This window comes from Thamnophis elegans, chromosome 4 (assembly GCF_009769535.1).
Source record: "Thamnophis elegans isolate rThaEle1 chromosome 4, rThaEle1.pri, whole genome shotgun sequence".
In the NCBI taxonomy this organism is placed as follows: Eukaryota; Metazoa; Chordata; class Lepidosauria; order Squamata; family Colubridae; genus Thamnophis; species Thamnophis elegans.
Genome location: NC_045544.1, coordinates 108,835,977 through 108,850,181, shown reverse-complemented (window position 1 = coordinate 108,850,181; position 14,205 = coordinate 108,835,977). Strand labels below are relative to the sequence as shown.

Genomic DNA, 14,205 nt, shown 5'->3' with positions numbered 1-14,205 from the left:
TTTGCATACAGGCTTATCCAAAAAGTCAATTAGTACTTCCCTCTAGGCCAGTGTTTCTCAACCTTGGCAACTTGAAGATGTCCGGACTTCAACTCCCAGAATTCCCCAGCCATTCTGGGAGTTGAAGTCTGGACATCTTCAGGTTGCTAAGGTTGAGAAACACTGCTCTAGGCAGTTGGGATGGACACTCCCTTGAAGGAGAATAAACAAACTGCACAGTTGACAATTGTCTCCTGTGCCTCTGTATTAATTCCTTCACCTGCCTAATATTCCTTGAACTCTGAGTGTTTCTGCCCCTTCATAGACTTCGTTGTGAAGCATTCTCAGAAGTTACGAAATGTATTGTCTGCAATAGCCCATTTTTTAATATAAAGACCTCAGATGTACAGGAAGAATGGCTTTATGGCCGTGTGATATTATGTGGCCTATAAATGTAACAATTTGACCAAATTGTTCTAATTCACTCTGCAGTCTTCCTCAAGGCTAGAGTGACTCCTTATGAACATCTTTTTCCTCAGAGTAATCACCACATCATCAGCATATTGAAAAACAGAAGTTGGCTCTGGAAAACCTGCTCTGTAAAAATGAACAAACAGTTAATAAATGTCATTCAAAAATGCTTGAAAAGTGTGTGCGTGCACGCATGCGTGTGCCTGCGTGTGCGCACAAATATTTTTTCTTCATATATACAGCAATAGTTTACATGTGAGTAAGTCTCCACTTATTTTATTATTCTTTACCTTACTTCATTTGATTACCAAATACCAAGTCAGTTTGTATCTGTGGTTTCCTCATTACCATTGCTGCACCCACGCATTGTCTAAAGTAATTCACCATATCTTGAGTAATAGCAGGACTTCAATATTATTTTGAGGTTTCAAGGCACTTTTAGAGATGCAATTAATTTCCAGTGTGTCCTCATTAACTGCTTTCTGTGGTTCTTGACCAAGCAACAACATTGTTACATACAGTTTTCCAGTCTTTCCAGAGCTGCCAATGTTACTCTTTTCAGTCTCACTTGGTCTGCTACTATTTAGTGTACATGCAGTTAATTGATTTCTGATTCTGCATGTTCACCTTTTATGAGGTCCTGTAGCAAAGCTATAGGGGAAGGTCAGAAATAGGTTCCAAACCTCAAGGCAAAGCTTAGGAGATATGGCTGAATAACCACCTTTTCCACTCATTGCCAGGTATGTATCCTTAATCCACTTCCTATCCATTGCCCACCACCAACCAGGCTCCATACCTGACTCCATGATGGACCTTCTCAGTATGCCTTTTCCCTGCAGCAATTCTCTGCATCTTGATTACTTAACAATTTCTGTATTATATTTCTGCATGTAATACAGAAAATATTGAGTGGGTATATTTTCAATTCTTCTCATCCCTCATTCTTAGGCTCCTTTCTCAGAGCAATTGTATGGCAGATAGGGAGAAGAGAAAAAGATGGACTAGTTTAATACACTCTCAAATATATCTGGTTTAGTCTTCTTTCTAGAAAATCCACAAGAAACAGGGCCTAAGCCAGAGTTGGGATTCACTTACCTTCCCTACCAGTTAGCAAATGTGAGCTCGAGCGCATGTGTTTGCTTCACTTGCACATGCCTCATCTGTGCATGCTCACTGCCTTCTGTGTATGCACAGTGCTCACGTATTATGTCAGGGCGGATGGGTGGAGCCTCCCGCAGCCACCACTACCAATCAGAAAGAACTGGCTGAATACCACCTCTAGCTTAAACTAATAAAAAAAAATAAAGGAATAGGGCAGGATTGAAAATAAACAAAGAAAAAACTAAGGTATTACTTAAAAATCATACAGACATGCAGAAAAAAGATTTAATGAAGATAATAGATATCCAGATTACTAAGAAAGTAAAATACTTAGGTCTCTATCTGACAGCAAGATGTGTAACTATTAAGGAAGATAAGTATTATAAACTGATGCAACAAATTAAAGCAGATTTGGAGAAATGGAGAAATCTGCAATTATCATTGATAGGAAGAATAACTACAATAAAAATGAATGTATTACTGAGACTACTATACCTATTTCAAACAATTCCGATAAAATTGGGGAAAATTTTCCAAGGAACTCAATAAAGAAATATTAAGATATATCTGGCAATGGGAAAAAGCAAGAATAAGCCTTAAAATGCTGCAGCATTCGAGAAATAGAGGCGGCTTTGGGCTACTGAATTGGGAATTGCATTATCAGGCTGCAATACTTACATGGGTGAAAGAATGGATTGTATTGAGGCATACAAGACTATTGACTATGGAAGGCTTAAGAAAGGAATATCCATCTGGGGAGCAATTCCCAGCTCCATTTTCTTTAAGGCACCCGCCAGTGGACCTTCGAAATGGCAGGATGTGTCTGTTTTCCCCAAAAGGCCACGGGGGTGCCTATCTCCACCTGCGTGTTTTTACAGATGCTGCAATGGAACAAGAGAGGGGGGGAGAAAGAGGAAGGGGCAGTTGTCCTCTATCAGGCTTGCAAAAGGTATAGTATATTAAAAGATAGCATGTAAAGCGATCAGATAAAAAGCAACGTTAATCAATAAGAATTATTATTGACCACTTCAATGAAGGCAAAGCAAATAGCTGAAAGCATAGCCTCTGTGTTTTTCTGTACTATTACCTACAGATTTTCATAAAATGTTGCTAATGGACTTGATGTAAAATATTGTGAATACCCAAACGATGTTTATGCTACAGTATATTTTTACTGAAAGATTGAGAGTTCTCAGTTTACTTGATCTGGTAGCCAGGAGAGGCATTTATTCAGATGAGACAAATCACAAATGCGACTGTTGAGTAGAATTTCAGTAATTAAGATGAATGTTTTACTTTGGTGGTTGTTATACAACCAAATACTGATAATAATACTGACATTGACAACTGATGCACCATTTAAACAATGGCAGAAAGAAATTTGCAAGTTTGTCTGGCAAAGATCCATGCCCCAAAACAAAAAATCAAATATAAATGATTGCAAGATGCTAAAGAAAGATATGTTAGGATTAGACCGAAGAAGAAGTTAATTTGAGATTTGGGTGACATGGTTGTTTATGTTTAGGTTAAGGTTAATACAGTGTGGGAAGTGTCCCCCCCCCCTCAGAATAATGAAATATTTTGGGGGATATTAAAAGGGCAGGATAGAATATTTCCCTAAAGGAGAAATGAAAAAAATAATAACTTTAAGGGAGGGAAAAACCAGCCCCAGTTTCCCTGCCCAAACCAGAAACTGAGGAGACCAGTTGATAGAAATCCATTCAGAAAGACTGGGTCAGGCAGAAATTCAGATAACCAACAAGCAAAAGGTTGACAAATTAGCTCAGACAAACACCTAGAATTTGCATTTCCCCTTTTGCCTATAGAGCCAGCCACGACTCCTACATGACCCCATAGGAATCCAAAAGGTATAAAACCCACCCACTCTAAATTCCATTTTGTCAGCTGTCCCAGAATCACATGTGGTTGGTGGTTCTGTTTCATCAATAAAGGGAACATTTCTTTCCAATCAGCCTCCATGTTGTTTCCAGCATCTTTCTTCCAGCTTGGAAATGAACCAGATGGATTTTCCTTCCAATAATATATTTCAATAATTATTTCATTAGGGTATGCTGAGGGTATGGAATAGGTATAAAGCAAGACTGAATCCAAACATTCCTACATGTTTATCACCCCAAGAAGCTTTTTTTTTTTCCCAAGAACACATCCAAATAGTTTTTCATCATATATATACAGCAATACTTTTCAGGGGCCAAATATATCTCTATGTGCACCAAGGTCTAGTACATCATCTAAGTACTAATCAAAGTCTTTTTTTTTAGGTTTTGGGTAATCAACTTGCTGTCACACAGTTTTTCATGAAACACATTTGGGAAACCACTAAACAAATGCAATTTCCTATTGGTGAGGTTTGAATACCTTTCGGTGTTCTCTTCACGTTTGCTGCACTACAGTGTTAATAATCTGGGATTGAATTTAAACAGATTTGTGAGAGATTTGAAGAACGAAACATGGGACATATAAAACTGTCATTGTCAGACAGAGAAGAACCACAAATTCTCCTCAATACTGTAGAGGAAGTTAACTTGTTTCATTTAAAATATATATTTCAGGGAATATGGATTGGAAGCAGGATATGTGAAATGTCCTCATGAAACTTTTCACTAAATTCCATGTTTTGAATGATAAAAGACACAAGATAATAAAAATGCTAGAAGCACAAAATACTTTGTATACTTCACAGTGATGTGCAGTGAGGTTTATGGCTGGTGAGGCAAGCGGGCAAAAGTCACCCTATGTTGGACACAGCGGCGGGACTTTGGCGGGACTTTCGGAAAGCCCCGGCGCTGTGTCCAACATAGAGGCAATCTCACATAAATGAAAAGCATAACGTAAAAACGGCGTTGGAGAGGTTATAGCAGAGGTAAACCATGCGACTTCCCTTCCTTTCCCCGAGAACACCTGGCAAAGGAGAACTCGCGCCTTTCTCACAGAGTCCGTCTGATCCCGGACTGGAGGTGGGAGGGGGGGAACGGCAGAAAACCAGCCTTCTCAAATGCGGAAAGTCTTTCTTCCCTCCTCTCCCCTCAGGGCTTGCGCCCTTCTGGCTACAACTTGGCATCCAAACGGCGGAGTTTCCCGGGGCTCGCTTTGCACGCACACAGGCTCCGTGAGGTGGCCGGAACCCCTGACCTAGTAGTGACTATTTATTCATATGAATGCTCGTTTCTGTTCTCCCCTTGCCCACCAACTCTTTGGCGGCTTTCTCCTTATTTCTGCCTCCAGGTGGGTGAAGCCTTTGGGGTCTTCTGCGCTCCCCCCATCTCCTTTATGACTGGGTTTAAGAAGGGCTCCCGGATGTTTTCGGGAATGGGGCCCATTCGTGTGAATACATCAAAGAGGTGTCCGGGGACTGGGAGGGGCCCCGGGCCATGGGGGTGGTGGTATCGCAGCCTCCTTCGGGAAAGCCAAGGTCATTTTGGAGAGATGAGAAGGTGGGGATGGAGAGGGAGGACAACAAAACCCATCATTCTGCAGATGCAGAGCAGCCCAAGGCCGATTCAACCAAATGCACCGATAGGTTTAAGAACAGACCCCCCCGAAAGTGGGTGGGAAGGGATGAGAAGCCAGTTCCTCCGGGGTAAAAGATTGTTCCATGTTAGGAACAATTTTCTTGGGGCGGCCTGCTAGGTTCGGCTCCTCCGCCCGGAGATTCATCCCTTCCCACGTGATTTAACACCCCGGCAAGCGTCTGAACTGACCTCTTCATCCCCGTGGATTCTCTTAATCTTTCCCCCACCTAGTGACCTTACAGGTGTGGAGTAGGGGATTATGGGACCTTACGTCCCGGGTCTCCGCCACAGGGGAGAAACAACTCCCTTCCCTCAGCAGTATGGGTCAGCAGCCTGAATTTTGGGAGGAGGAAATGAAAACCTCTAAATTTGGGCAGGAAGAGGAGAAACCATAGATTGAGAAGGGTCTGGGGGCGTTTGGAAATTGTATTTAAGTGGGGAAAATGACCGGCTGGAACAAGAGAGAGCAACGACAATGAAAAGGCTGCCACTTAAGGCTTTATATTAGATTGTGCTTTAAGATACTAGTATATTATTTCTGCAGAAAATCCAGCTGAAGTAAATGCGCTTGAAGACAAACTGGGACACAGTTTTATAGCCTTACAAAGATTTTTTGTAAGCTTGTACAACTTGCTGAATGTCCCATATATACAGTCATACTGATGTTTCCATCCAAAATGAAATTATACCAAGACAAGACCAGACATATTGCTATTTAAGGTGAAAGCAATATGGATGCCCCACTCTCCAATACATGGAGAGACAAATAGAAACTTCTTTCAGTATCAAGATTTGTTGCATCTAAACAACAGATGAAATGGCACAGACCTGCCATGTAATAGTCCCCAATATGCTTCCTCTTGTGAAACCTATTCAGCATAACATGGCCACAACAGTACAACACACACTTTTTACCATATGTGCAAGAGAGAATGGCCTAGTTAAGCCTATTTGCTTGGCATAAGAGTTTTCCCTATCTACAATGCCTTGGCACTTAGACAACACAACTAGATGATTCTGTCTTTCCTGCAAATATCTCTGTTGCTAGGATACCAGTTCAGGAGGATGCTAGGTTTAATGCCACTCTCTCCTTCTGCCTGGAACTGTTGTCAGAGTCAATTGCTGAATAATAAAAGCTAGCGTAATTTAGCCACTGTTATTGTCATTAAAAGTCAACTCTTTTAAATGAAAAGTTTGAGTACTTATAATTACTGTACAGGGTCTCTTTATTTTTATTTCTATATCTGGTAGCACACTGTGCAATGTACAAAACAAAGGGATTTCCTAAAATCTCTATCCTAACAAAGCAGAATGAAGCAGGCAAGGCAGGAAAAACACACCTGCCCAGCCAACCCCCCTCCCCCAAACTAGCAAGGCAGAAAATCCTTGAACACAGTGCTGCATCTTTAGTATCTTCTTCACAAAATAATATGCAATGAAAAAAATTGCTGCCTCTTCATGTCCCAACATCTGTGGTCTGGTGTATCTGCCTCTCTGGCTGGATTTCATATGTGATAGTAAATATATCTTACTTACCTATATTTGGTTTAATAAAACTCAATTTGCATGGTGGTTCCATACAACACATTAAGCTGTAATTTATTTATCACACAATACTGTAACACCTTCCCCCTTTTTGCCTCAGAATTTTATACAAACCCAGTTTTTATCTTAAAGTAAAGCTGGTCCTAATTATTCAAGAGTGGAGATTAAAGCAAACAGTAGTACAATGATAAATAGTGAATACAAAAGCCCAGAAAATACATTCCAATGCTATCTGGAAATAAAAGTATTTTTTTAAAAAGATGAGAAGGGGATTTACTAGCAAAAGAAAACCTTTTGTCCCAAATAATAATTATGTCTTAAAAGACTGAATTCTAACTAGTAGCTGTGACTGGGAGATGTGGCCACCGCTGTCACCGCTGGAGGATGAGGAAGACGAGGAGGACGGTAACAGAAGGGGCTCCGGCTGCCTGCCCCATCTGCCGTCTGTCTTCGGGGACTCGCCCAGCCCGGCGCGCGGCACTTTAAAGTGCCGGCATGCCTTACGGGCCAGCCATTCAGCGGTACATGCTGAATGGCCGGCCCGGAAGGCATGCCGGCACTTTAAAGTGCCAGCGTGCCTCCCGGTGTGCCATAGAGCGAAACATGTCCTGGTTTGTGGCCAGACAGCACGCTGGCACTTTAAAGTGCATGCCTCCCGGCCACAAACCAGGACATGTTTCGCTCTATGGCACGCCGAGGCGGCATGCACTTTAAAGTGCCGACATGCCTCCCGGCCACAAACTGGGACATGTTTCGCTCTATGGTGAAAATAAAAAAATAAAAAATAAAAAAATAAAAAAATAAAAATAAAGAAATAAAAATAAATGTGCCAGCCCGCGTGCCAGCAGAGGCAGGTAAAACACACACACACACACACACACACACACAATAAAAACAAAGTACAATTACTTAAATTACAAATAATTTTGAATCTCCCCCCCTCCCTCCGTCTGATCCATATACCTTTTCCAGCTGTGGATTTCAACTCTCCTCTTGTCCACCCGCCATGATGAAAGTGTAATAAATTAAATAAAAAAGCAACTTACTTAGGCAAGGATGCAAGGCATGATTTGCTGCTCCCAGATCAGGAGGCGGGAGAATCACGTGCCTCCTTTGCATATGGAATTTTTTGCCTTTTAACCCTTACTTAACTCTTAAAAGGCGAAAAATTCCTTATGCAAAGGAGGCCCATAGTTCTCTCGCTTCCCCCTACAGTTAGCACTAAGCAGACTCAGAGTCACTGTGACTTGGAGTCTGGCAGCAACTACCTTAGCCTTTTTAATTATTTAAAAAATTCTTTCCTTTTCCTTATGAGACTGGTGAGGCCCTGCCTCCCCTGCCTCCAGTGACTGCACGTCCCTGATACTTCGTACACTTTGTCTTTGAGTAGGTATATTTTCTATTCCTCTTCTCATCCCTCACTCTTAGGATCCTTTCTCAGAGGAATTGTACTCCTGATAGGGAGAAGAGAAGATTGACTAGTCTAATTCACCCTCCAATATTTTCCATTTACTATAGAAAGTTATCTTGCAGTTGAATAAAAGATTCAGTAGAAAGAATACATGAATTTATTTTATTTTAGTTTTCATTTATTTAAATCTTCTTGTTGCAATCTTCTTTTAGCTGGAAGCAAAAAACTATAGGTTTCCCAGGCAAATGTTGAACAGTTACTATGTCAACCAGGGTATGGGAAAGTGGCTTGTGCTTCACTTTGGAATCATCTCTAAATTTTTATAGCATCCATGGCAACTGGATGGGACACTTCAGAACCAACAAAACATATAGAATAACCAAGTTGGAAAGGACCTTCTAGTCCAATCCCCTGCTCAAGCAGGAGACCTATGCCTGTGATGGCGAACCTTTTAGACCCAAACGTTTAGAGTGCCCAAACTGAAAGGTGTACACACATGTGAACACATGCACAGACATGCGCAGACATGTGCAGCAGAGACCCAAAGGCCACTAGGTGGCAGGAGGTGGGGCATCCCAACACCTGCACCATGGTAAGAGGTAAGATCTTTTTCTTTCATGAGCTTCTGTTTTGTCATTTGCAGGGAAACAGAAGCTCACGAAAGAAACACCACAGAGATCTGACCTGGGGTGACACATGCCAGCAGAGAGGGCTCTACGTGTCACCTCTGGCACATGTGCCATAGATTCGCCATCAGGTCCCTATGCCATTCCAGACAAATGCCTTTGCAAACCATTCTTAAAAACCTGCAGTGATAGAGCACCCAAAACTTCTGAAGCCAAGCTGTTCGACTAGTGAATTGTTCATGTGACCTTGATAAAATCTCTCTGTTGAAGCAGCCTTGGCTTTCAAGGACTATTTCAAGAGGTTATTCAAAAAACATCAACAGTTTCTTCTTAATGCAGGATTAAATGTAGAAATGGCTGTTTCAATGTGTGTCCTTGACATTGTTTCAGCCCTGGAAGCCATCTTTCTCTTTGGAGTGCCAGGGCTGCCACATTTAGTACCTAGGAAAATGGGAGGGAGGGTTACAAGGAGTTGGTGGATGATTAGCCATAACAACATTCCTTTCTCTGGGAGTCAAGGGCATTCGGCCTGCACCTAGATGGGAGACTAGGGGTTGTCTCTAGTTGGGAATAAGAAATGATTGGGCCATGTGATGGACTTGTGGGTGCAGGGGATGGATCTTTGAGTTTCTTTTGATGGGGAAAACCTGGAACTCTCAGATTCGGGTTTTCCCAGATCTGCCAATATGTCATCTCTAATAAAATGGAACTTTGAGGAATTGCTAGCCTCAGAGTCTGCTTTCATTGGGGGTGTTACTTGGAACCCTGACACACTGCAGCTCTGGGTACTATAGAAGTTTACTTAATTGCTCTGTGGTAGCATAACATTGTTGCTATAGCAGGTGAGACAACCACATATCCACTCACCCAAAATGAAGGTGGAATCTGAAATGCTTAGTCTGCTTGCTACTTACACTGGAATAAAGCTTGCATAGGCATGAATATAAATTGTTTTCCAAACAAGGATTATTCCCAACCCCACTGCCTCAGTGACGCTAATAAAATGATCTTCACTTCCTTTGTATTTAAAAAATTTTCTTCGTGCAATTATTCATTCAATCACTAGCACTTTATTGAAACATAGACATTATTCCTGTCAATAATGCCAGAATAATACAGAAGATAAGAGTGAAGAAAAGTCTGGGGAGAGAGCCAGATGGATGTAAGAGTTAACGCACTAGGTTACAAATTGGAGGATTGTGTGTTCTTGACCTGCCTTAGGCCAGAAGCCAGCTTGGTGACTTTGGGTCTCTCATTCTCTTACAGCCCAAATTACTGCAATAGTGAGGAAAAATAGGTGGAGGAAGGAAAATTAAGTATGTTCACCTCAATGGTGGGTTTCAAAAACTTTTGGAACCTCTTCTGTAGGTGTGGCCTGCTTTCCGGGTCCACTGGTGGAACCTCTTCTAACTGGTTCGGTAGATTTGACGAACCAGTTCTACCGAACTGGTGCGAACCGGTAGGAACCCATCTCTGGTTCACCTCCATGAGTGATTTATAAAAATAATAAAGACAGAATGAAAAATATCTAAATCTAAAAAAAGTTTGACTGAGACTGATTGTTCACAAACTATTACAATATTGAGTTGCTCTAATATGAAATATTTCCCTACTGTTTATCTTAATATGAGACTAATTCCAAAAAAGATTCCTTTCTATATTTACTGTTCATTTCAGTGGATTTTTAGAAAAGTTGGAAATCAATTCTAGATGTTGGTTTTTGAAACTTGCTCCTTGTGACATTCACTGTATAATGAAAACTCTGTCTATCCTTGCCTTAAGGAGGGTGAAAACAGCCTCCCCTCCCCCCTGGAGGCCCTTGAATTCCCATCCCCACTCGAATTGTGTGGCTGTTGACTGTTTCAAATTGTTTTCGTATTTTGTTTGTTTGGGTTTTTTTGTTTTTTGTCTGTATTATTCCCTTCCCCTTCGGTTTGTTAGCCGCCCTGAGTCCCTCCGGGAATAGGGCGGCATACAAGTTTAATAAACCTTGAACCTTGAACCTTGAAAAGAGTAAGGTTCTACATTTAGGCAAGAAAAACGAAATGCACAGGTACAGTAGAGGTGGTACCTTGCTCAATAGTAGTAACTGTGAGAGGGATCTTGAAGTTCTAGTGGACAACCATTTAAATATGAGCCAGCAGTGTGCAGCAGCTGCCAAAAAAGCCAACACAGTTTTAGGCTACATAAACAGAGGGACAGAATCAAGATCACGTGAAGTGTTAATACCACTTTTTTAATGCCTTGGTAAGGCCACACGTGGAATTCTGAATTCAGTTTTGGTTGCCATGATGTAGAAAAGATGTGGGGACTCTAGAAAGAGTGCAAAGAAGAGCAACAAAGATGATTAGGGGACTGGAGACTAAAACATATGAAGAAAGGTTGCAGGAACTGGGTATGTCTAGTTTAATGAAAAGAAGGACTAGGGGAGACATGATAGCAGTGTTCCAATATCTCAGGGGTTGCCACAAAGCAGAGGGAGTCAAACTATTCTCCAAGCACCTGAGTGTAGAACAAGAAGCAATGGGTGGAAACTAATCAAGGAGAGAAGGAACTTAGAACTGAGGAGAAATTTCCTGACAGTTGAACAATTAATCAGTGGAACAGCTTGCCTCCAGAAGTTGTGAATGCCCCAACCCTGGAAGTCTTTAAGAAGATGTTGGATAGCCATTTGTCTGAAATAGTATAGGTTTTCCTGTCTAGGCAGGGGGTTGTCTGAAATGGTATAGGGTTTCCTGCCTACACAGGGGGGTTGGACTAGATGACCTCCAAGGTCCCTTCCAACTCTGCTATTGTATTGTATTGTTGTATTGTATACTTCCCTCTAGGCAGTTGTGAGTGACATAGCCTTAGTCCTTGTTTCTCTATTTGTCTTACCTCACCATGGCTAAAATCCCTCCTTCTCCGGAGTCTACCAGACTTTCCTATCTGTCACCAGCTGTTAACAGGATAAGGAGGGGGCTTAACAGAATTGGAAGGGACCTTGGAGATCTGCTAATCCAACCCCCTGATCAAGCAGGAGGCCACTCCTGCCTCTCCAGACAAATGGCTATCCAATCTTTTCTTAAAAACCTGAAGTGATTGAGGTTTTTAAGTAGAATGTTATTTTTAGTATTACTATAATATTATTTCAGAATAATTATGCTAAGGTAATGGATTGATATTAATTGATATCAGCAAGATTTCCCTTTTCCACTTTTTTTCTTTTCAGACCCAAATTTCTACCATTGGGTTGTAAGGGCTCTTCCAAAACTCCATCTAATAGTGAACATGGCTGAGCATTATCATCGTGGACTTGTAGAGTTTGGGCAGCAATTCAGTAAGGAATTTTCTTTCCTCCATTAGACATTGCAAGTCCTGAGCCTCCAATCTTTTACAACCATAGCAAGTTAGCGGTTGAACTAAGTCTGTTGTTCTTTTGAGGACTTTTGCAACATCAAACCCACAAGACTGTTTCAATACAAGGAAGAGGCACTATTGCCTTATGCAAAAACTATAAAAATAACACCTAAGAATATTTGCAATAGTTCACTGAGGTGATATGATGCAATCATTATAATTCTAGAGCTGTGTCTGTCCCAGGAATAAGATCTGCTCCGGACCAATCCCAGCATGAAGATCCTTTATCTGCTCTTCGCTGTTCTTATCCTTGCATTCCTGTCTCAACCAGGTAAGAAAAAAATTAGGCATAATCTAACCAGGATTGATAACTCACTTCTTTCTAAACAAGTATGAGTATCACTGAAGGCAGGATAATCTTCAGCATCTTCTTTTTGCTTTACTTTATAGAAATAGCTTTGAACTGTGTGGGCTATTGACAACATGACATCCAAACATTTGAAAAACCTGCCATTGATTTTTCTTTTGTAGTAAATTGTCAGGCATCGAGAAGGGACTGGAAAATTAATTCATTGATTCACTATTCTCCAAAGAACTTTATTAGGGGTTTTGTTGCTGTAGTTTATTTTTGTTGATTTGCTTAACTTTAGTATTGGCTCACCAAATTCTCAGCAAAATATGTTCCATTCGAATAAAGGGGCACAACAGAGAAACAGTTCAATCTAATGATTAAAGCAAAGGGCTACAAATCTTGAAAACTGAATTCCAGACCCACCTTACGCCTGAAAGGTCATTTGGTGAATTTGGATCAGTATCTCCCTCTCTGGTCGAACCTTCTCACAGTCTTGGTGCTTTGCAGAAAATAAATGGATGAAAGACTATTAAATGAAACCTGCCCCCTCTCTCTCCCTCCCTCCCTCGCCCTGTCCCTGCCCCTCCTTCCCTCTCTCTCTCTCTCTCTTTCATCACCATTATTTTTTTTAAATAAAGATAGGAAAAAATAAAAGATATGTATTAATCATCTAGTGACTATATTTGTACTTAATGTGGGGAAAAGAGAAGAAATTGCAGCAAAATATCATAAATACACAGCATTTCAAGAGCAGAGAAAAAGAGTGATAGAGACATTAAGAGAAGAGGGAGAAAGACAAATGAAAACCAAACTTCTCTTGAAGTTTAAAGGAAGTTAACCCTTCTCATTCAAGGTTTTCACCCAACAGAACTGGCCACTGTAACCCAGCATTATTTTCCAGCAAGCAAGGATCCATGTGATATTGGAGAGAAATTTATCACAGCCAGTGAACCAGAATATTTCTTCCCTCCTATCTTAATAAATGTAGGCTTACCAGCAAATTCATCTCTGAATCAGACTTCAAACCTGGGTTAATAGCTGGTTTTTTCAGATGCTGCAGGGAGATCCTGTAATTCTGTAGGAGAAGGTGATGTCTTGGAAGGAAAAATGTATTTAAATATTAAGGAATCTTTACTCGTTGTTTACCTGTCTCCTCTTTTCCTTTTCATAGGGAATGCCCAAGACCGCTGTCATAGCATAAGAGGACGCTGCTATCCCAATCGGTGTCCTGGTGGCCTGGACCATGGGCAAGTGGATTGTAGATACAGATGGAGGTGCTGCGTACGGTAAGAAAACTCTCCTCTAATAGAGATACTACAGTACGGTATTTGGATTCTCTGCCTGATATGGTTTGCATTCACAAAGCTTTCCAAAGCATAGAATTTACTTTAAACTCACTTTGATCAACCTATTACTTTTTCTAATTTGTATAGCCTTGGTGGAAAATGATGCCATCTCCATCTACCACCCTGGATGTCTTCAAGATATGGCCAATGACCTGAGATGACCGCCTGCTATCGCTTTATCTTTCTTTACATGAATCAAATTACTATCTATCAAACTCAAAACCTTTATGCATGGAAGTAAAATTTGCCAAATATTTCTTGAAATAAAGCAAAATGAGCATTGCAGACATTGTGAAACTTCTTTAAAAGGGACCTGGAGCAATATATTCCTATTGGGGAGAGAGGGGGGAGAGGGAGGCATCTCTTTGTCTACACTTCAGGGTGATTGTTGTTATCTGCTTTTCAACCACATATTATGCTATAATTACACACATTCTTGTTCTTCCCCTTCTGTTTATTTACTCTAATGGTTACTTTGCCACTGAGACTTAAAAGCTGATAT

At 41.0% G+C, this 14,205-nt stretch overlaps 1 protein-coding gene across 1 annotated transcript; it reads left to right on the top strand.

The window, feature by feature from the left end:
- Positions 1–12,278: 12,278 nt before the first annotated feature.
- Positions 12,279–13,859, top strand: LOC116507760 (crotamine CRO1-like). Its single transcript, XM_032216087.1, has 3 exons — positions 12,279–12,336; positions 13,529–13,638; positions 13,791–13,859. Exons 1-3 carry the CDS (start codon positions 12,279–12,281, stop codon positions 13,857–13,859), a joined length of 237 nt encoding a protein of 78 aa, XP_032071978.1.
- The last annotated feature ends 346 nt before the right edge of the window (positions 13,860–14,205 follow it).